Source organism: Pelophylax lessonae (assembly GCF_965119305.1).
Source record: "Pelophylax lessonae genome assembly, chromosome: 8".
NCBI lineage: Eukaryota > Metazoa > Chordata > Amphibia > Anura > Ranidae > Pelophylax > Pelophylax lessonae.
Genome location: NC_138775.1, coordinates 205908292 through 205933281, shown reverse-complemented (window position 1 = coordinate 205933281; position 24990 = coordinate 205908292). Strand labels below are relative to the sequence as shown.

The 24990-nt window shown below is 40.6% G+C and overlaps 1 protein-coding gene across 1 annotated transcript in view; it reads left to right on the top strand.

Annotated features, from left to right (window-relative positions):
• Positions 1-24990, top strand: part of LOC309561728 (calcium-activated chloride channel regulator 1-like) — a gene marked incomplete at both ends in the record, with an annotated part of 136354 nt that overhangs the window by 71693 nt on the left and 39671 nt on the right. The window contains 4 exons of the mRNA XM_082265721.1: positions 3087-3195; positions 5330-5513; positions 7320-7544; positions 22285-22509. Of these exons, the coding sequence (XP_082121847.1) occupies positions 3087-3195; positions 5330-5513; positions 7320-7544; positions 22285-22509 (743 nt within the window). The remainder of the gene's footprint in view (positions 1-3086; positions 3196-5329; positions 5514-7319; positions 7545-22284; positions 22510-24990) is intronic.

The window sequence follows — 24990 nt, the reverse complement described above, 5'->3', positions numbered from 1 at the left end:
ATTGTCATTCAAAATGTGAGAGCACTGAAAGCTGAAAATTGTTCTGGTTAGGAAGGGGGTTTAAGTGCCCAGTGGGCAAGTGGTTAAAGTTCATACCAGGCCCTTATCCAGGCATACAGCCTGGGTGGCTAGGTCTGGAAGTGTGGACATTTTGGAAATGTGCGGCACAACCCATTAATAAACCATGCCTTTTAACATTAGAAAGGAAGCTTGCAAGGCTCCCTCTCCTTGCAAGGCATGTTGAGGGACAAGGGCCTCTTCCATACACACTGTCCCCCAAAAAGGGACTTATTGAAAGTTAGTTGCTCCCTTTATAATAATGGTACCCCCCATATATCCAACACCTAGGGGATGATCACAGGGTACATGAGACCCTTATTACTTGTTCCCCGATGTTAAAAATCAATAGAGACTCAAACCCTACAAAAGTAAACAATAACCCATAAAGAAGGGGCCTTTAGAGAGATTATTTTACTTCCTGACTGGTACAAAGAATGTGCCCAAGACAGGAAGAAGGGGGAAATTTGTATTATTTTTATTATTGTCTTTTTCCCTGGTGCAGATTTTTCCTCACTCCCTATCTGGTAAAGGATTATTTCCAGAACAGAAAGTGAGGAGACATTTTTCTAACCTTCACTTTACAATCTGACCATACAATCTCTTTACAATCAACCCTAGATCTACCAACTCTAGGTAATATGAGGACCTACCCAATCAATCCAATCAATCTGTATCCAATCATGCAAGCCTTTACACTAAATAATTGTTGGTACATCTAAAGGAGATTGTCATATTGTATCATGTGTGGTGAATTTATCAGAGCCCTGCATAGCACTAAAACCTGACAGGGGTTAGAACCTTGGCTTGTTCTGTCTAAAACAAACAAAACGTTTTGGGTACAGATACACTTTTAATATATACAACAATCAGTGACTATATAGGTACTGGAAGGGACTGTTAAGCACCACATCCGATACATATAAAAAACAAAATGCTATATATTACCCCAGTGGATCTTTTAAGGTGCTTCATAGACTCAAATAGCTCAAGTACAATTTATTATGTAAAAATAATGTCAATAGAAGGCAGTTCTGCGCCATATAACCACTGTGTAGTTAATGCCCAGGCACCACTGGGTATTATTAGTTGTCCGTAAAGGAATACTTCTTAGGCTGTAGCACTATACATCCACAAACCTGGGGAGTAAACTCATTTTCTAGCAGATTTATAGGGGTCAGTCCTCCTCCTATATATCCCTCACTGCATATGGTGCCAATGGTGCCTGTGCATTTATTACCCATGGTAAAAATGTGGCACATTTTATTGACAATTAATATATAATGAACAGGATTGTGAACATGTCATATATATGATATGACATATAGTATACAGTATATAATGGGATAATGGGGCATATCCCAGCCCAATTATATTGCCAGTAGACTAAAAGGGTAACATGCAATTCCCTTCCCTGTTTTCCCTGGGGAAGACTAAGTGTGAATCATGTTGTGAAAGGAGAGCCCCCCTGATGTCATTGAAGACTAACCTCTGGACTGCTTGATACACAAACTATGTACAGAAAGACGAGAACAACTAGGGTGGGTCACTTATGGGAAGGAATAGTAATTTTAATATAGTGCATGCGTTATGTCATTGATTAAGGAATCAAAATTGTGTTGTTTTTTTGGAATAAAACATGTTGTTGATAAATAATGAATTGCTTTTAGCTATTTGAGGCTGGCAGTATTTATAAAGTCCCTTAAAAGTCCTGTTGAGCTATTTATAACATTTTGCATTTGAAATATACATTATACTCGTCCTATAACTCTAGTGCACAAAAGAGAAAGTTCTTTGAAGTTTCAGTAGATGGCAGAGTTGGAGTTTTTTTAATTCCTGCTGTTTGACAATAATTTTCGTCTTCTAAAGCAAAGCAATAAAGCCTTCAAAGCGAAACATTTCCAAATTTGCTAAGACTATTCTGGGTTTACGTAACTGAAGTGGGACTTTATAACTCTTTTTTAAGAAATACTGGCAGGTATGAAATGTACATAGAATGTAAAAATGCTGATCTATGCTTAACACAAAGCTCAACCGTTTCTACCCATGCCTAGGGTCAGATTTAGACCTTGGGGGTCCCAGGGCACCTCAGGTTTGGGAGGCCCCTCATACACAGAGTTGGTTTACATTCTCAATGACAGTGACACATTTTTAAAACGCATGACACAATGTCATTCTGAGGTCATGCGTGCGCACACACGCAGTCAATTCTTTTTTAAATATGATACAATATACCAGTCTTGAATAAAATCTTTTACAGATAATGACCACCAAAATATTACTTCCCAAGATACATTTATTAAAAGAAGATTTTATATTATTTTATTATTATTTATTTTTTATATATATTTTTAGATTATCTTTATATTATTTTAGTACAGGTAGGGGCTCCTTCTGTCAGGGGGCCAAGGGCACTTGTCCCTTTTGCCCCCTTATAAATCCAAAACTTCCCATGCCACCTACAATTGATAGGTAAGTTAATCAATATACATTTTACTGCTTATCCCCCCCCCCCCTTCCCAACTTTCTGGGCTTCAGAGGGAAGAACAAGTGCCTTTAGATAAAGGTATACTACAGTACAGTCACATTTGGATATGTGATACACGTGATGCAATCAGTTTGCCTTTTTATTTACTCTGATATTGCTGCTGTGTAACAGGCTAGCCCACTGTTTTAGCTGCCAGTAATCTGGGTTTCTGGTAACTTTAAGGCCAGAGATTCTTAACTTTATTCACACAATTCTCTTTTTAATATTGAGTTCAGTTCATGTCTCTAGCTAGCCTAGAATTATTCCACATAGCTTTCTGGATATTTTACCTCCTTATGAGGTGTACAGATAGTGCAAGTCTGAATACTTTTGGCTGTAGAGATTTTTGTTCTACATCTACATGATATGAAAGCAGCAACTCATATGAGTTGTATCTCATTAAACTTGACCATAAGCTCATGTACATTTGGATTTTACTTTATAAACGTACTTCCCTTAATGCAGTCAAATAAGTTATTTTAAAAAATGATTTGTTTTTTAGGTAGAGTAATGGTCCATGAATGGGCGCATCTCCGATGGGGGGTGTATGATGAATACAATGAAGAAAAACCTTACTATATTTCAGAACACGGCAAAGTAGAAGCCACGAGGTATGCATTATATTATGTATTATATTATGTAAGCATAGCAGTCAAAGCTTACCACTAAAACAACTTAGAATGTCTGACCTGTTGCTAGTACAACAGTTTTTTTTTTTTTTTTTTTTTTTTTCTTATTTTGGCATAGAATGTTGGTTTTCATTGAAAAATGCAGCTTAAAATAGTTAGGTAAAACATGTACTACTGGCAAATTCAACTAATATTTTATTCTTCTCAGCCTAGGAGGAACACAAGAAAATGTGCAGCTGTATCAATCACACAGAAAATCAAATTCTTTGTATATGTAGTCAGATCCAGTTTGCTAATTGTAGCACTTGCCCAAGTTACTTTATGTCTGAGGGTTCTTATAGTTTAGAGAGAGCCCCTGGAGGCTGCACAGAACTCGACCTTGAGTTGGCAAAATAGCTTCAATACTGTATCAAAAAGAACAGTGGTGGTCTTACTTAGTTCTGTTGAATTTAATTATTTGCATATATGCATGAACGTGAACTTCTTTTGTCCAATCCGGCACTAAATACAATTGTCCGTACTCACTAGCACTTTGCTTCGCAGCACTATTTAATCAGACTAGACATAATTAATTAAAAATCGACTCCCTTATTAAAACCTACTTTGTCAAACTACAAATAATAGAGGATACTGCAAGTCACTACAAAAAAACTATATCAATGAAGAACTGCAGGCACCAATCACCATCTCATTCAAAAGTGCTGTGCAAGTTTCAGTCTGAAATAGTGTTGCGCTGCAAACAAAACTATATCACACACAGGGCCATCTTACTGAATAGCAGCCCAGCCCCAGCCAAGCATTAGTCCCGATTCCCCTGTGCATTCTGCCGCCAAACTTAGCAGGTGGCAAGCAGAGCCCCAGTGCACTGCATTGCCCGGGGCCCTTTAATGCTCTTAAGATGGCACTGATCAAACAAAATTATTTATATACAGATTAATTCCTACAAACAATAAAAAAATAATTGAATAAAGGCAGATAATACCTTCTCCCAAATACCTCAATTCTACTGAGTGTATACCATAAATCACAAGTGCTTATATAAAACCATGCATGTGATCTAAATAAAATGAAAATACAAATAGGATGAAACGATAAGTCCACAAAGTGGAAATTGAAATGAACTGTGGCAATCTTCCCCATCACCGATCTCCTTACTTTGGTTCTTTGTCAACTGTTATGTATATAAAAACGGAAAGGACAAAGGAATGTCAGGGGAACCAGAAACATGAATTATAGTATAGATTTCATTTGGTCCTGACCTGCTCCGCTGTTGCAGGATTTATATTGTCCCACATTCCACCTAATTTTCAGGAGCATCTGCCATTTACCTTTGCATATTGTTAGTTTATTGGCAGTTTCAGCATTCAACAGACCCCCGAATACTGGAAATGTTATTGTGCTGCAATCAGTCCAACAACTGTCCAAGCCCAGCATATATCTGTTCTGGTTCAGAATCTCTTTATTATCCAGAAGCCTCTTTTGAGGGCTGTACGGCTGTATACAACTTCGTAGGCAAGTAAGCATATTAGAAAACTGGATGGAGTTCCTATGTAAAACTGGAAGGAGCTAGATGTGGTGACTGCATTCATTTTCACTTTCACTCAAGTACAGAATATACCTGTCGATCTTGCCAGAAATGCAGTGTCCTTGTCACTTTTTGTAAGCTGAAATAAAAAAGCCCAAATAACTTTTTCTTTATTCTCAAACATTCTACTGCTCCTGGTAATCCACTATGCAAGGAAGATGAACAAAGGCAAACATGTTTGAAGTCCAGAGTGTGTGTAAGTCATTGCTATCCCATAGAATAAATGGCAAAAAAAAAACACTGATATGAAATAGAAATAAAAATAAATAAAATAAATAAATAAATATAAATAAATGGAAAATAAGCCTAAAAAAAAAAAAAAACAGCCACAGCATCTAAATATTGATAAGCTTAAATATATTACTTTTTTGGTTTTGGATGTAGATACACTTAAAGTTGTTAGGGATTTCCACCAAAATGCTTTATTTTGTTTTTATAAATCATAAATAATGTATTTATAAAGTAATGGGCTTTGGTGATCACTTCCTAGTAACTTTACATGATGTGTTCTTTTTGTTATTTGCTTTCTAGATGTCCTGCGGATATTTTTGGAACTTACATTATCCAAACCAGCCAATGCCAAGAAGAATCATGTCTAACACAGCATTGCCACTTCGATACTGATACTGGCCTCTATGAACAGGGATGTATATTTCTGCCTGATACATTGCAGTTTATGAAGGACTCTATTATGTATTCACAGGCTTTGACTGATGTGAGTATTCAACTTATCAATTTATTAAAGGGAGTCAAAAGAGTTAGGTACTGAAATAAATGCCTTGTAAAATGTATTTTTCTTTCACTATTGTTACAAACACTCAGTGAAAAGGTATTTTTCACTAAACTAGTCATTTTTGTTTATTGTGTGCTGGGGGGTGGAGCCTGCATGTCAGACGTCACATCGTTTCTGGACCATTGCGGAGTCTGAGTGTTATTCATGCACTATTGAGTGCTTGTTCATGTAAGTGTATCTCTGGCAATAAATGTACTTTATTATCAAGCGGAGAGCATTAGATCTTTTCCTTTTTGCCTTGTATGTGCCCGTGATTACATTAGAGTGGAACCTGGAATTCGTTAACACTTCCGTTATACCCCTTATACCCCATTGTGGGGACAGCTGTGTGAGACCTGGGGTGATTCTTGGGTCTTAAAGTGAGGTGAGAGGCTACTCTAGCTGGTAGTGGTTGTGTCCACAAGCTCACGGAGGTGTTTTACCATAAGTCTTCTCATGGACTTTTTTTATCACAATTTAATTGCACAAGTATATACAGTATTTGGCACTTTATAAGGACTTGGTTCAGCACTGTTTTACAGTGTGTGTATATATATATATATATATATATATATATATATATATATATATATATATATATATACTGTATAGTCAATTTTCTCATTTGGGTTTATATACATATTTATTTGTGTCTGGCGCAGCACTGTTGCATTATACTTAGTTTTTTTTATGTAAGGAGTGAACACATTTGGTGTATGCAGTCGGATTGTGATTATTTTATATTTGATTACACTACTTCATCTTATTAAAAGATCACGTTTACACATTTATATCATTTTTGCGCATTTAGGTTAGTGTCCTGATATTAAAAGTCAGCAGCTACAGTATGTGTAGCTGCTGACTTTTAATTTTTGGAGGGGGGGGGGGGGGGCGGAACACTTTAAAGCACTAAAATGATTGCTTGCACTAGACCTTGTCAGGATTCTGCCTGCCAAATTTAGGAAACACAAATATATTATTACAGTAGTCAAAGCAGGAAAACACAAATATGCTGATCAACTTTTTAGCCACAGTTTATGATAACATAAAGCATAGCAGAGTTCATTTTTACATCAAATTTCAATCTAGTTTTAGTTATAGTCTTTTGACTAAAATGTAATTTTAATCTTTGTCGTATTTTAGTCATCTAAATTGCTTTAGTATATTAGTCGACTAAAATCTCCAGTACATGTGATTGTAGGCCACACCCGCTCCAACACATCACTCAACCCTTATATCAAATAAAATAATATAGACCAGACTTACAGTTTGGCAAAGAAAAGGCCACAGAACTCTTTATTGGTTTATTATATGAAAAACACATCACAATTATTTTTTTTTTTTTGACCATATAAAACAGCTTTATTTAAAACAAAAGACAGTTGTAATTGCTCGGTTTTCAGAATTCAAGCAACAGTAACCTTAAAATAACATAGAAAATACAACGTTCCCACAAGCAGGGCTTGAGCATCAAGAACGGCCCTGCCCCACTACCGTGGCCATTTCAATCCCACACTGCAGTCCTAAATTGAAGATATCGAGACCTACATCCGAAAGGTGAATTCCATCCCATGTAAGAGTTCTGAGTTGAAATCCAGGTTTTCCTCAACCTACAGAGCATACCTGTTCATTTCTTTTAGTGATACCATAAACATAACACACTGTATATTCCATCCCATACAGTATAGGTATTTTAACAGTATATTACAGATAATTATCAAAAAAGTATTTATTTTTTTTTTTTTTCAGATAACTCAATTCTGTGATGCCAGCACCCATAACACCATGGCTCCAAATCTACACAACAGAATGTGTAACTCTCGCAGTACATGGGAAGTAATCATGGACTCCAACGATATCCTCTCCACTCCCCCAAAAACTGACTTTAGTATCCCTGAACCCACCATCACACTGCTCCAGTCCAAAGACAGAGTTGTTACTCTGCTACTTGATACATCTAGAAGTATGAACCAGGTAAGTAAAGGCCTTTATCAAATTCATTGTTTATCTTTTATATTCAGAAAAAATGAAAAAAATGCATTTTTAACAGAAATTTTTATTCAGATTTTTTTTTTTTAGTATACAAGACTATTTCATATTTCATTTTGATTACTGTATATCGGTGTTATTACTGCAGAAGCTGTAGGCCTGTGGCAAGGGAAAAAAATAATGTCTCCAAATATATCTTTAACTAGTTTAACTAGTTTTCGTTGACAACAGAATGTATTTTAAAAATATAAAGATTTCTTTAAACTTAAAGATGAACTCTGGGATTTAAAAATACTCTTGCAGTGAGGACCTCAGCACAGTGGGGTTAAATGTTTAAATGTGGGGTCTAGGCCCCTTTCACACTGCCGCGATTTTACCGCGATTTTGACTGGGCTTGAAGCAATGCCTATGTCTTTGGACCTCAAAACCCATTTAAATCTGGCCAAAGTAATGCAAGGACTTAGTGCCGTATTTATCGGCGTATAACACGCGCCGGCGTATAACACGCGCCGGAGTATAACACGCACCTAAATTTTAGGAGAGAAATTTCAGGAAAAAAGCTGAAATTTAAAATAAACAGCTTTGAACTCTGAACATTTTTTTTTTTTTAATCAAATGCAGTCTCACCAGTGCCCACGAATGCAGCCTCCTCATCAGCACAGTTCCCATGAATGCAGCCTCACCAGCGTAGTGTCCATCATTGCAGCCTCGCCAGCGCAGTGTCCATCATTGTAGCCTCGCCAGCGCAGTGTCCATCATTGCAACCTCACCAGCGCAGTGCCAGTAATTGGAGCATCGCCAGTGCAGTGCCATTAATTGCAGCCTCGCCAGCACAGTGCCAGTAATTGCAGCCTTGCCAGTGCAGTGCCAGTAATTGCAGCCTCGCCAGCGCAGTGCCCATAGTTGCAGTCTCGCCAGCGCAGTGCCCATAGTTGCAGCCTCGCCAGCGCAGTGCCAGTAATTGCAGCCTCGCCAGCGCAGTGCCCATAGTTGCAGCCTCACCAGCACAGTGCCAGTAATTGCAGCCCCCCCAGCGCAGTGCCCATAGTTACAGCCTCGCCAGCGCAGTGCCCATAGTTACAGCCTCGCCAGCGCAGTGCCAGTAATTGCAGCATCGCCAGTGCAGTGCCAGTAATTGCAGCCTCGCCAGAGCAGTGCCAATAATTGCAGCATCGCCAGTGCAGTGCCAGTAATTGCAGCCTTGCCAGTGCAGTGCCAGTAATTGCAGCCTTGCCAGTGCAGTGCCAGTAATTGCAGCCTTGCCAGCGCAGTGCCAGTAATTGCAGCCTTGCCAGCGCCATTGATTCTATATTGATCACTTTTTAAAAGTCCAGGAAGCAGCGCCGAGAGATAGAAGGGGCGGGCGGGGCTGAGGAGAAGGAAGGACACCCGCACTGTCATTGGAAGTCCTGGCGCCTATGATAGACGTCGGCATAGGATGCGGGACTTCCGATGACAGCACATCCTTCCTTCTCCGCGGCCCCGCTCGCCCCCCTCTACATCTCAGCGCTGCTTCCTGGACTTTTTTTTTTTTCGTATCAGCGTATAACACACACTGCTGCTTTTTCCTCCTTTTTTAGGAGGAAAAAGTGCGTGTTATACGCCGATAAATACGGTACTTTGAAGTCGGTGCGACTTCAAGTCTCACAGATATGAATGGTACTCATTAGAAATAATGGAGAATGACATGTCATGCGACTTTGCAGTCCCAAATCGCAGAATGAGTAGCACAAGTGTGAAAGGGGCCTAAATTGTTAAATGTTAAAATGTTCTAGGGGTAGCGGAATGAGCTGTAATATTTACGATTTCCTCTTCTGGGCACTGTCCTTAAGTGCAATGCAGGACCGCTGATCCTGAATTGTAAATGTAGGAAGGCCACGCTGCAAGGGGAATTTTTTCCATTGCTCAGTGTTGTACTTTCACCACTTCAGCTCCGGAAAGTTTTACCCCCTTAATGACCAGGCCATTTTTTTCGATTCGATTCAATGCGTTAGTTTAACGAAAAATTGCGTAGTCGTGTGACTACTCAAATATAAATGAAGTTAATAAAGTTCATTCTTTCCCACAAATAGAGCTTTCTTTTGGTGGTATTTGATCACCTCTGCAATTTTTAGAATATGCGCTATAAACAAAAACAGAGCGACAATTTTGAAAAAAAAAAAACGCCATATTTTTTACTTTCTGCTATAAAACATTCCCAATAAAAAAAATGTAAAAAATCTAAACATTTTTATCATTTTAGGCCAATTTGTATTCTGCTACATATTTTTGGTAAAAAAAAATCCCAAAAAGCGTATTTTAATTGGTTTGCACAAAAGTTATAGCGTTTACAAACAACGGGATAGATTTTTGGACTTTTTATTTATTTTTTGGTTTTTTATTATTAATGGTGGCGATCAGCGATTTTTAGCGGGACTGCCACATTGCGGCAGACAGATCAGACCCCTAACTGACATTTTTGACACTTTTTGGAGACCAATGACATTAATAATGTGATCAGTGCTAAAAAAAAATGCACTGTTACTGTATAAATGACACTGGCAGGGAAGGGGTTAACACTGGGGGTGATCAAAGGGGTTAATGTATGCCTAACAATGCTTACTGACTGTGGGGGGGGGGGGGAGGGCTCTGTGACAGGCACAGAGAGATCGGGGTTTCAGCTTAGCTGAAACTCCTGATCTCTCCCTGCCTGTCTCACAGAAGACTTGCCTGCTTTGTTTACATAAGCAGGCAGGTCTTCTGTCGGTATCTCTGACGATCGCGGGAGACCGCCGTTCCTCCCGCAGACCGCATCCCAATATGTCTAATCACAGCGGGAGCACGGTTCCAGCAGCGTGCACGAAATCATGAAGATATAAGTGATTTTGTGCAGCCAAGCCGCCCTGTCGCAGTATATCTGTGGTGGGCGGTCGGCAACTGGTTAACCACTTGCCCACTGCTCACTGTGCTGCTACTGCGGCAAAGTGGCTCGATAACGTCTGGCAACTTAGACCTACGTCGGACGCGATCTCGGCTCGCAGGACGTGCCCCGCGAGCCGATCCTGGTCTGATTCGGCAGAGAACCGATCAGTCAACAGATGCAGACCAATAATATTTGGTCTGGATCTGGTGATCGGTTCTAGCCAATGGCATCATGTCCCCTGCCTGTGTTTACATTACACAGGCAGTCCCACTAAAAATCGCTGATCGCCACCATTAATGATAAAAACCAAAAAATAAATAAAAAGTCCAAAAATCTATCCCGTAGTTTGTAAACGCTATAACTTTTGTGCAAATCAATTGAAATACGCTTTTTGGGATTTTTATCTACCAAAAATATGTAGCAGAATACAAATTGACCTAAAATGATAAAAAAAAATTGATTTTTTACATTTTTTTTACTGGGAATGTTTTATAGCAGAAAATAAAAAATATGGCGGGGTTTTTTTTTTTTTCAAAATTGTCGCTCTGTTTTTGTTTATAGTGCAAATTCTAAAAATCGCAGAGGTGATCAAATACCACCAAAAGAAAGCTCTATTTGTGGGAAAGAATGAACTTTATTAACTTCATTTATAATTGGGTACAGAGTCACACCACACCACAGCAATTTTTCATTAAACTAAGGCATGGAATCGAATCAAAAAAAAATGGCCTGGTCATTAAGGGGGTAAAACTAAAAGTGATGTAACTTTCCCTTCTGGAGCCCTTTCGGTTCCAGGAGAAGACAGAGAGACATCTAAAACGTCAGTTCCACCAAACACTACACTGATACACCTCACATAGGCACATTTAACCCCTTGATCACCTCTGATCACCCCCCCCCCAAACCCCTCACAGTGAACACTATATACAGTGGTATACAGATCTTTTACTGAGCACTGTATTAGTGTCACTTGTGACCATAATTTGCGCTTGCGTTAGGCCCAAATAGGGTTAGGGCACCCGCCATCTATCCCCTAATAAAGTTTTAATCCCTTGATCACCCCCAGTTAACCCCTTCACACCCTATCACTCTGTGCACTAAATACAGTATATAGGTAAATACTGATCACTATATTTAGTGTCACTTGTGACCCTAATTTGCGCTTGCGCTAAGCCCAAATAGGCTTAGGCCACCCGCCATCTATCCCCTACTAAACTTTTAACCCCTTGATCTCCCCCAGTTAACCCCTTCACTCCCTATCACACAGTGCACTAATATATACAGTATATTAGATAACTACTGATCACTGTATTAGAGTCACTTGTGACCCTAATTTGCGCTTGCGCTAAGCCCAAATAGGTTTAGGCCACCCGCCATCTATCCCCTATAAAGGTTTAACCCCTTGATTTCCCCTAGTTAACCCCTTCACTGCCCTGTCACAGTGTTCACTATATACAGTGATTACCGATCACTGTATTAGTGTCACGGGTGACGCTACTTAGGCTAGTTAGTGTCAGGGTCCCACCACACCACCGTTATTTAGCATCAGTTAGAGTCAAGTACACTAACACACATACACACACACACCTCCGTTACTAGTATAGTGTTTGAACAGGTCAATATCTGATCTGATCAGAACTATACTAGTGTCCCCATAGTTTAGTCTTCCCAAAACACAGTGTTTGCACAATCAGCACTGATTCCTGCCAGCAACTGCGTTTAGCCCCTCCGCCCAGCCCACCCTACCCAGGCAAATACAGTAATCAATAGATTACTGTCACTTCCAAAAAACACAAATCACACAAAACCGCTGCGTTGGCAGAGTCAGGCCTGATCTCTGCTAGCACTAGCAGTTTTTTTGTAGTGACCAAATAGTCCTTGACAACCAGGTGCTTTTTTTTAGTCACACTACTGTACCGGTAAATTTAGTTACTAAAATGACCAAACGTTGGTACAGTAGTGCAGAGGCTTACAGTATACTGACCATGTCCAATGAGAGCGATGGGGAAGCCTCACTGGCAGAATCAGGGTCAGTATACAAACCTGATGACAGCAGCGGCTCCCTGGCAGATAGCTCTAGCAACAGAGGGGTCCCTGCTAAGGTCAGGCATACCCGACCCCATTCTGGAGTCACTGCAGTAAGACATTGGTGACATGGAGAGTCCCATAAGTGCAGTTGAAGCTGGTGCGATGGCTAGCACGAGTAGTGGCCCGCAGCCACCGCGTATTCAAAGACAAGCCCGTAGAGCCCATAGTGCCCTCCCATGAAGCGCTGGCATATCTTAATTGGCAGAACACAGATTCCACAGCACCAGTACTTCCCCCGTTCACTGCCCAACCCGGAATTCGAGTGGTTTTAATCCCATGAGCTGTTTTTCACTGAAGATCTTTACAGATCTATTGTGGATCAATCAAATTTATACGCACAACAATTCACCGCCGCCAACCCAAATTCACCCCTTGCCAGACCATTCGCCTGGAATCCTATAACGATTCCCGATTTAAAAAAAATCTCTGGGCCTATCCTTCATCACGGGCATTACAAAAAAGAATGAGTTGCGGTTATATTGGTCCACTGACCCAATTGATCAAATACACGTGTTCTCTGCTGCTATGTCCAGGGTTCGATACGAACAAATATTTTGGTTCATGCATTTCAGCGACAATGAACTCTGTCGTCCTCGGGGAGACACTGAATATGATCGGCTCCACAAAATTCGGCCCCTCATAGACCACTTCAATCAGCGGTTTGCAGCCTTGTTTACCCCCCAACAAGATGTCTGCGTTGACGAGTCCCTGATTAAGTTTACTGGATGCCAGGCTATGAAACAGTACCTCCCCAGCAAGCGTGCCAGATACGGGGTCAAAATGTACAAGCTCTGTGACAGGGTTACAGGCTATACAGTTAGTTTTCGTGTCTACGAGGGAAAAGATAGCTCTGTGGAGCCCCCCGACTGCCCAGACTACATAGGGAGCAGCGGTAAGGTAGTTTGGGACCTCGTGTCATCCTTATTCGGAAAGGGGTACCACTTGTACGTGGAGAATTTTTATTCAAGCGTGCCACTTTTTAGACACCTGTTTCAATTGCAAATTGGCGCTTGTGGCACCGTGCGATTCCCCCAACGGCTAGTAAATGCCCCACTGAGTCCGGGGGAGAGAGCCTGCTTGAGGTGCGATTAATTGCTTGCAGTGAAGTGGAGGGACAAACTGAACTTTTTCGTTCTGTCCTCCATTCACCCAGACACGGCAGTCGAAATTACTACGGTCACCGGTGTTGTTGTTGAGAAGCCCCTCTGTGTCCACAAATATAACCGTAAAATGGGAGGGGAGGACTTCAACGACCAGATGATGGGACCGTACCTAATTGCCCGTAAGGCCAGACGCTGGTACAAAAAAGTGTCTGTATACATTTTTCAATTGGCTATTTACAACGCTTTTGTCTTATACAAAGCGTCTGCCGGAACATTATCAGAGCCCTTCTGTATCCAGCTGGTGCTCCTGCCCAACTTCCCCAACCAGATGCAGTGAGCCGGCTGCATGAGAGGCATTTTCTGGAATTCCTCCCGAGTACCCCTACCCAAAGATACCCCCAAAAAAGATGCCGTGTCTGCAGCAAGCGCGGATTTAGGCGTGACACCTGTAATTATTGTCCCGACTGTCCTGACCGACCTGGTCTTTGCCACGGTGACTGTTTCCTTAGCTACCACACACTAGTGGATTTTTAGCGTAGGGTACAGCATGGCACAGTTTAGGGCACATTTACACAGGGTCTCAAAAGATGTTCGATGGCTATCGTTATTTTGAGAGACCCCTGGAACTCTAACGTTGAAGAAAACCTGGAACTCTAACGTTGACGAAAAAAAAAGTGTAAAAAAAAAATACATAAAAACATAAAATAAAAAAGCCAAAAATAGTTGTCATCAAAGTTAATTTTATGTTCTTCTACACTTCCTACTGTACTTTTACTGTACTTTGTTTGTTTTTCATTCTTTTGTTAACCTGTTTCTCTTGCTGGTACCCGTCGGCTGACACACTGATTTTATATATTCTGACACAAACAGTGTTTGCGCTCAGCATATATGGATTCCTCTGATGGCAGCAGCTGTGGTAGGTTGATTTCACCACTGCAGTTAAAATACCTTTAGGTGTACGTAGAATATTGTCATGTATACCCACAATTAAATCAGTGGGTTTGGTTGTTGGGCGGTTAATGGTGTGTAATACTACACAATATTCCTGTGGTGATTTCTGTTCTCTTTTTTTTCTCTTCAGCCCACAGGCTGCATGGGAAAAAAAAAACCTACACTATATGCCAAACAAGGACCAGCAATGTACTGGTACGTTGCTTGACTTTAAGTGGTTATACCAGGATGATGCCTACAGATTTAGGCATCATCTTGGTATTGTTTTCTACAGCCAGCGGTCGGCTTACATGTAAAAGCAATCCTAGCGGATAATTGGCTGCTAGATTGCTTTTACAGTACATGCAGTGGGAGGGGACTCCCCCCCCCCCTCCTGCCGCCTTCCGCCGCCTTCCACGGTTTTTCTCGGGCTCTCCTGTCCCACTGGTTAACCCGAGAGTGCAGTCGGTGGTTCAGTTATCTAACCATAGAGCTGATTGAAGATGAGAATGGCACCAATCATCTCTATGGCCTAAGATACCAGAAGCTACGAGCATTTCAAGACTTCTGTTTCGCCAGACCAGCGGAACCCCATTCCTGCGCTACTGAAATTATTTCAGTAGCTCAGGGATGGGGTTCCGCTCCTTTCACACCTATATATATGTATATATATATATATATATATATATATATATATATATATATGTGTGTGTGTGTGTATATATACCCCTATATGCCTGCCTCCAAAGACACCCAAAAAATGCCCAATAAACGCCTGAAAAAAAAACGCCCAGGTGTGATAGGAGCGGAACCCCATCCCTGCGCTACTAAAAATTCTAAGAAAAATTTTCAAAAGTTCAATCATCCCTACTCGGCATAAGATCATATTTTAAATTTTACCAAACAATTAGGAATTATATAGTTTATTTCTGCATTAAATATAAAAAAAGTGTTTTTTTATGCAAAAATTGCGTTTGGAAAATCTGTGCGCAAATACCGTGTGACACAAAAAATTGCAACATCCACCATTTTGTTCTGTAGGGCCTCTGCTTTAAAAAAATATATAATGTTTGGGGGTTCAAAGTAATTTTATTGTAAAAATATATATATTTTTTCATGTAAACAAAAAGTCACAGAAAAGGCTTGGTCTTCAAGTGGTTAGAAGAGTGGGTGATGTGTGGCTATGATTGAGCATAAAATGCCTGGACTGTTCAAACACCCCCCAAATGACCCCTTTTTAGAAAGTAGACACCCAAAGCTATTTGCTGAGAGGCATATTGAGTCTATGGAGTATTTTACATTTTGCTCTAAGTTTCAGGAAAATGAGAATTTGTTTTTTTTTGTTTGTTTTTTACACAAAGTTGTCACTAAATGATATATTGCTCACGCATGCCATGGGTATATGTGAAATGACACCCCAAAATAAATTCTACTGCTTCTCCTGAGTACAGGGATACCACATGTGTGAGACTTTTGGGGAGCCTAGCTGTGTAAGGGACCCCGAAAACCAATCCCCACCTTCAGGTTTTCTAATGGCGTAAATTGTGTATTTTACCTCTGCACTACCTGTCACAGTTTCGGAGGCCCTTAGATTTCAAGATAGCACAAACCCCCCCCCCCCCCCCCAAATGACTCCATTTTGCAAAGTAGACACTCTAAGCTATTTGCTGAGAGGCATAGTGAGTCCATGGAATAGTTTATATTTTGCCACAAGTTTTGGGAAAATTATTATTTCTTTTTTTGTTTGTTTTTTGTACACAAAGTTGTCACTAAATTATATATTGCTCACACATGCCATGGGTATATGTGAAATGACACCCCAAAATACATTCTGCTGCTTCTCCTGAGTACAGGGATACCCCATGTGTGAGACTTTTTGGCAGTCTAGCTGCGTACAGGACCCAGAAAACCAATTCCCACCTTCAGGCTTTCTAAGGGCGTAAATTGTTGATCTCACTCCTTACTACCTATCACACTTTTGAAGGCCATTAAAAATGCCAAGATGGCACAAACCCCCCCCCCCCCCCCCCCAAATGACCCCGTTTTGCAAAGTAGACACTCCAAGCTATTTGCTGAGAGGCATGGTGAGTATTTTGCAGCTCTCATTTTTTTTTGGAAAATGAAGAAAAAACAGGAAATACATTTTTTTTCCTCTTTTTTCAAATTCCAAAACTTTGTGACAAAAAGTGAGTTCTGCAAAACACTCAACATGCCTCTCTGCAAATAGCTTAGGGTGTCTACTTTCCGAAAAGGGGTAATTTTTTTGGGGGGAGGGGGGGATTTACGCCCTTGGAAAGTCTGAAAGTGGTGATTGATTTTCGGGGTCCTGTACTCGGCTAGACTGCAAAAATGTCTCACACGTGGGGTATCCCTGTACTCAGGAGAAGCAGCAGAATGTATTTTGGGGAGTCATTTCACATATACCCATGGCATGTGTGAGAAATATATCATTTAGTGACAACTTTGTGTAAAAAAAAAAAAAATAATATATTTCCCGGAACTTGTGGCAAAATATAAAATATTCCATGGACTCACAGGCCTCTCAGCAAATAGCTTGGGGTGTCTACTTTGCAAAATGGGGTCATTTGGGGGGGTTTTGTGCTATCTTGAAATTTTAGGGCCTCCGAAACTGTGACAGGTAGTGCGGAGATGAAATGCACAATTTACGCCATTAGAAAACCTGAAAGTGGTGATTGGTGTTCGAGGGTCCTGTACACAGCTAGGCTCCCAAAAACATGTGGTATCCATGTACTCACACATGTGGTATCCATGTACTCAGGAGAAGCAGCAAAATGTATTTTGGGGTGTCATTCCACATATACCCATGGCATGTGTGAGCAATTTATCTTTTAGTGACAACTTTGTGTTAAAAAAAAAAATTAAAAAAGCAAATGTAATATTCCCGAAACTTGTGGCAAAATATAAAATATTCCATGGACTCACCATGCCTCTCAGCAAATAGCTTGGGGTGTCTACTTTGCAAAATGGGGTTATTTGGGGGGGGTTGTGCTATCTTGAAATTTTAGGGCCTCCGAAACTGTGACAGGTAGTGCGGAGGTGAAATGCACAATTTACGCCATTAGAAAACCTGAAAGTGGTGATTGATTTTCGGGGTCCCGTACACAGCTAGGCTCCCAAAAAGTCTCACACGTGTGATATCCCCATACTCAGGAGATGCAGCAAAATGTATTTTGGGGTCTCATTTCACATATACCCATGGCATGTGTGAGAAATGTATCTTTTAGTGACAACTTTGTGTTAAATTTTTTTTTTTTTTAAAAACTGTAATTTTCCCAAAACTTGTGGGAAAATATAAAATATTCCATGGACTCACCATGCTTCTCAGCAAATAGCGTGGGGTGTCTACTTTCCAAAATGGGGCCATTTGGGGGGGTTTTGTGGTATCCTGACATGTCAGGGCCTCCTAAACCGTTATAGGTAGTGAGAAAATGCAATGAAAAATGTACGCCCTTTGAAATTCTGATGGTGTGGATTGGTTTTCGGGGTCCCGTACACAGCTGGGCTCCCAAAAAGTCTCACATATGTGGTATCCCTGTACTCAGGAGAAGCAGCAGAATATATTTTGGGGTGTAATTACACATATACCCATGGCATGTGTGAGCAAAATATAATTTCAATGACAACTTTTTTTTAGTCATTTTTCAAACACCCCTGACAAAAAAAATGAAATATTCAATGAGTTCAACATGCCTCTCAGGACATTCCTTAGGATATCTACTTTCCAAAAAGTGGTAATTTGGGGGGGGGGGGGGGTTTGTACTGCCCTGCCATTTTAGCACTTCATGAAATGAGATAGGCAGTCAGAAATTAAAGCTGGGTAAATTCCAGTATTTACACCATAGTTTGTAGACGCTATAACTTTTGCACAAACCAATAAAAATACGCTCACTGAGATTTTTTTTGTCAAAGACATGTAGCTAAAATATATGACATAAATTGAGTATATTGGATATTTTTTTAAAGAAAAAGTTGAAAATGTAATTTTTTCTCAAAATGTTCACTCTTTTTTTATTAATATCGCAAAAAATAAAAAGCGCAGAGGTGATCAAATACAATCAAAAGAAAGCTCTGTTTGTGGGAAAAAAAGGACGTAAATTTTGTTCGGGCACAGCATTGACCGCACAATTGTCAGTTAAAGTCACGCAGTGCCGAGTTGCAAAAAGTGGCCTGGACGTAAAGCAGGAAAATCCTCCGGTGGTAAAGTGGTTAAAGTGCTTCCAAAGTTAATTTTTTGCCCTGGAGTAGGCAATAGATAAAACTCTTGTTTAAATTACTTATCAATCCAATAGAGAAGATTTTCCATAGATTCCTGTCCTGTACACACAACAGGAAGTAAAAAGTATATCTCTCCAAAGTGAATAAAATCCTCTCTTAACCACTTCTGGACCGGAAGGATTTGCCCCCTTAATGACCAAGCCATTTTTTTTGCGATTCAGCACTGAATTACTTTAACGGACAATTGCGCGGTCCTGCGACGCTGTACCCAAATAAATTGATGTCCTTTTTTCCCCCACAAACAGAGCTTTCTTTTGGTGGTATTTGATCATCTGTGTGATTTTTATTTTTTGCGCTATAAATAAAAAAAGAGTGACAATTCTGAAAAAAAAATATATATATTTTTCACATTCTGCTATATAATATTCCCAAAAAAAAAAATAATTAAAAAATCTAATTTTTTTTATCCTGTTTGGCCAATTTTAATTTTGCTACATGTTTTTGGTAAAAAAAAATTGCAATAAGCGTATTTTGATTGGCTTGTGCAAAATTTATCACGTCACGTCTACAAACTAGGGGAAAGATTTATGTCATTTTCATTTATTTTTAGAGGGACTGCGACATTGCGGTGGACAGATCGGACCCCTAACTGACATTTTTGACACTTTTGGGTAGACCAGTGACATTACTACAGTAATCAGTGCTAAAAATAAACACTGTTACTGTAATAATGACATTGGCAGGGAAGGGGTTAACCTAGAGGGTGGTCAAGGGGTTAAATGTAAGCCTAGGGGAGTGTTTCTAACTGTGGGGGGTTTGGGCTTGTGAAATTACCATAGAGACATGTGATCCTATACAGCAGGATGACAGGCACTCTGTGATCATTTCAGAGAGAAGAACAGTCAGCTGTGTTTACAGCTGACCGTCTTTCTCTCTCAGCGGGGAGCGATTGCAGGTGCCCGGCGGCAATCGCGGCTGCTGGTCCAATGGATCGGCATCCCCCCTGCCTAGTGGGGGTCAGAGTGCGCCACCATAGGGCTACGTCGTTTCGCGCAGCCGAGCCAGCCTACCGCAGGAAATCTGCAGGCGGTCGGCAAGTGGTTAATACGTGTGATACTCATTGCTGTGTGTTGCTGCAACACCTAAGTTAAAGTGATAAAGTGTTTGAAAACCTAATAATTAAAAAAAGCATTGTGCTGGTTCTTTATTGTATTTCTATGAGCTTTTTCATAATATTGTAATATAGTAAGTCCCCTGCATACGAACATTCTACTTACAAACTTTTACAGATACGAACAATCCTGTAAAGCTGGGTACACACACAGTTTTTTTCGTTCAACCCATTGGGCTGGACCTAATAAACCCAACAAACTGCCGTACTACCAACACAAGCAATGTTTGTGCAGCGAACTCCAATGCTGTGCCTTTGTGTTCCGGCAGAACACAATGATAAGCGCTCGCAGCCTTTGTCTGCAAGTACTGATCTTTGCTGGACTTACAAACAAATTGAACTTACGAACATGCTTCCAAAATGGAACTCATTCGTAAGTAGTTCTGTTCTTCTCAAATACCTGGTTGATCTTGTCTGTGCCCCAACTCCTGATAGTAAACTGACCATGCAAAGCATACCAGCTGATCTGTGCTAGCGTGGTCAGTTTACATGCACCGTCAACCCGTACTTAGATATAGGCATGCTGTTCAAGAACACAGCATGCCTGTACCTTCCGTGGTCAGTATGAGACCACACCCCCACCCAACCCTCTTGCCTTGGCTGATGGAGGCTTCCCCGGCCAGCAGCTCCATTATTTATTAAGCTGCCATGTCCCCCAGACATACGAACTGCGGAGACCACATAACAGGCCACACATGCACTGTCCCTCTCAATCCTGCAATGACATATTGCCGCACTGTGCACAAACCCACCTACAGGTCTGTGAATGACTCTGGAATCAACAGCGATCCCATGACCTGCAATTTAGAAGCCAGGAAATTAATTATAGGCAAGTTATTTTTACATTAAAATGGGATTTTATGATTAGTATTGCTAACGTTGGCAATTACTTTGATGAGCCCATACAGCTTATTTTTTTCTTGACACAGCTATAAGTATTTCCTTTCCTTTGACTCAAGCTAAGTTGGTACTTGAACTAAGCAGTGCACTTTTGTTCCACGAGGATATGATCCCTAAATGACATTTTACAACTGTCAGAGAGATCAGATTTACCCAAAAATATGTTGCTCCTACATATCTACCATTATGAGTAAGAGAAGCCACATCCGCTGTGTAATCTGCCATCTGTTATTAAGAATATTGTAAAAATCTGTCCTATAAAACGTGTGGGGTTTTTAAGCAACCCTTGCAAAAACAGTCAACACATTATAATAAATTAGGTTTATAGGACCCCCACCAGGCAGTGATGCTAAATATTTGTGTACCGGTATTTTTATGAGAAAGAATGGGTGGAAAACTTGATATGCATGTAGGCATTTGGCTTCAAGGGGAAGTAAGACAGACTGCTCAGGTTAGGGAAGGGTTAAACTGGGGATGTGCCAGTGTCCCAAGCTTTTTTTGGGATGTCCTTCCCGGTCCACATATAAATAAGGGGGAAGGCCAGGCTCCAGAGAGCTTTTTGAGTGGGACAACATGGGAGCAGGAGGGTCCTCGTCACTTGCAAGGATGTAGTCTGGAACAGCCTTCGTCTGCCTGCCCAAGGAAATTCATCAGCCATAGACTCTACAAATTATGGACTCACACCTTTACTGGTATGCCTGGGGAGCCACAGTGTAGTTAGTCAGGAGAACTGTGTTGTATTTTACATTGTAATGTTCTCAGTAAAGTGTAAAGTAAAGTGTTACTAAGTGTTTCAGTAAAGCTTTGTTAACTGTTGCAAGCCTCGTCTGAATTCGTTCCATACACTTTGACGCATGCTACAGGAGAGTTTAAGGAAATAAGTAATAATTGTGTGAGGTCTGTGCTAGTGCCTGGAGGGACCCCATTCTGTCACTGAGAATAAGGCTGGACTGATGGAGAGGGTACAGGGTCAGCATTGTTCATCCTAAAGGCAACATTCAACAAGCAAGGTGTGCAGTAACATGGGTCAGTACATTTTACAGAGGGACTCTGTACATTTACCTAGAGTCGGGGTACCGCCATAATGTTGACTTTCGCATTAACGTGGCCCCGCCTGGTCCTGGACATTGATGAGCACCTACACAGGAAGAGGTCCTCACTCATGCAGGGCAAGTAGGCCCCACCCACATGCATTCAGTGAAAGTTTACTCTGAACTGTATAAAATTCAGCATTTTTTTTATTTAAATACAAAAACCTCCAGTAAAGACTCTGGTGGGGGTTTGGCCCCATCAGGAATAATGATTTTTTTACTTTCCTTTGTGTTGTTTGCTAAATAAATCTGATAGTCCAGGTAACATAATACTGATCAACATATTATAAATCATGCATTGCAGGATAATCGCTTAGGCCGTCTACACCAGGCAGTGGACATCTTCCTTTCGCAGATTATTGAATCTTCAGCTTATGTTGGTGTTGTCCAGTTTTCAAGTTCCAGATCTATCATCTCATCTCTGAAGAAAATGGATAAGCAGCAGAGAGAAAACCTAATCTCCTCGGTTCCCACTTCTGCCACAAATGAAATGATGAACATTTGTCCTGGAATTCTTGCTGGACTTGAGGTACCAAGTTATTTTTCCTGTATAAATCAGAAAGCAGAGGAGATGTTCTAATGAACACCTTGCAGTATAGCATAGCTTAGTATGGCTTACAACTCATCTCTTTAGAGATACTCTGGAATTCACACAGAGTGTTATAAACACTCATTAGAAATCTGTCCCCTATCCATGCAATAAAAGACTCAAATATGGACACATTCATGTAACTATCAGTAAGGTGTTGCAGCATTGCCTGAGATAGAATTTTTAAAGGCAACACAATACTTACAAATGTAGCACTGCCCCCATAGGAACTGCTGCATATAGATTTATCTTGGGTCTCCCTTTGATTATCCTTTTGCCAGATACCGGGTATTTTCACACACTGCCAGGTACACACACACACTTTGTCTCCAAAAACCTGTTTATGGTGTTTTTTTTGGAGAACTTTGATAGGAGAAGGGAATAATGGAATACTCCAAATTCAACTATGTACAGGTGAGGACTACTTTCACTTGGCCTCACTTAGTAGAACTGAATAGCAGATCTTCTGCTAAACCATACAGCACCCTGCATGGGAAGAATACGTCCTTTGCTTGAGTTAGCAGCAGACTCAATTAACTCTGTATCTTCAGAACACTAGCCAGTATCCCCTTTACCTTACGTCCAGCACGCTGACTTTCTACCACCAAGATGAGTATTTTAACAGGAACAGTCTCTAGGTTCCCTGTGGGAACTCACAAGGCCTTGTCTGCAGGTCACCTTCCTCCGTGATACCAGACAGGATCCTTGTAGATTCTCCCTCAGTCAGCTCTCAAAAGATTTCCTGGGTTTCATCTCTGTTTCTGGCCCTCAGGTCAACCACCTGAGGCTGCATGGAAGCCTGTGCTGGGAAGAGGCAGCAGCCCCCTCCCCGTCTGAACCCCACTCTCCAGCCACAAAACCAGGAGCCCCAAGTGTACCCCAGATATAAGTACAGTCACCCAGCATGCACCCGGGCACCTCCAATGCCTATTGGCCAGGGCTGTACAGATATCCCTTACTCTCATCTGCATGGTTTCTTCCCACTGTCCAATATACTGTAACACTATTGGATCAGTGTGAAACATCAAGCCAGGAGGAGCAGCATCAGAGCACACTGGGTAGTTTCTATCTAACAATCACAGCTCTCTGTTAAGCAGACAGTGCCTAGATTTACTTGGCTGTCTGCCTGTTAAGCAGAGAAACCAAAAACTATATACACCTACACTAGCACCTATCTAGGAAGGTGCTACACAAATATTAACCTCCACTTTTCTAAGCACTGATATGGTGGTATTTCTTAAAGTGGTTATAAAATATACATTTTTGTATACCATAATGCATTCTCTGCAATAATGTAAAAAACACACCACTTCTTGTGCTACCCACATCTCCATCCCTAAACACTTACCTGTTTCCTGTCACTGCTCCAGCATAATCTCAGCTGCAACACCTCTCCTCTCACTTCATGGTCCCACAGGAGACACTAAGAGCAGTGGGAGCCATAGGAGGAAGCAGGGGGCGTGGCTTATTGGCACTGTGTGTGTCCATGGACATGCACACGGGTGCCTCCTTAGCACCCGGTTTGCAGAGAAGGCACCCAGAGGAGGAAGGAGCAGATATGTCCAGAGGGAGACTGCCAAAGAGGAAGTAAAGAACCACTCTGTGCAATATGGTTGCACATAGCAGGTAAGTATATCTGTTTTTTTTTTTTTTTTTTTAACAACAGAAAAGCTTTCAATATCCATTTATTGAAGTTGTCATAGCCACGGTGCCAGAATCCAAAAGTGTCACACGTCAGAACTACTTGAATTTGTTGCAAACATCAGAAACCGCAATGGAACTGTCACAAATGCTTTTATGAGTTAAAATAGCCAAAAAAGTTTTGCAAATACTTTACTGAATTACCCCCAAAGTGTATGCCAGTAAGTATACATTATTTTAAAACTGACAGTTTTTTTTAACTTGTAACTTTAACACTTTTGTTTGCTATTTCATATTCTGATCATTGTATTTTATATATTCAGACTTCTAAATATTCCCTGTAGTGTTTATTTGTACACTATAGATTTTGTTCAGCATTTTTGGCGTGGCCCCATTGGCTTAAATGGCTGAGTTTTACAGGTGGTGGTGCCTGTGTGAAAAAGGTCCTAATCTTACAGAAAATCTGTTCTTTGCAGTCAGGTCAGACTTGCACTGAGAGGAAGGACCAGTAAATGAGTAAATGTGAAGTGCTAATAACCAGAAAGCAAAGCCTGCTTGTGCTATAATGTTGTGAGATTGCCCCATGTACCATAAATGTACCATCATCTTTAAAAAACACCTATTGTTAGGATTATTTACAACACGCTACTCAAATTCTTATATTTGTCTAAAAAAATGAAAAAAGACAAATTACTCTTTAAATATTACTTTTATTTAGTTGTTACTAAAGGATATACTCAAGATCAAAAATTTTAATTTATTCAGCTCACGAATTTAAGA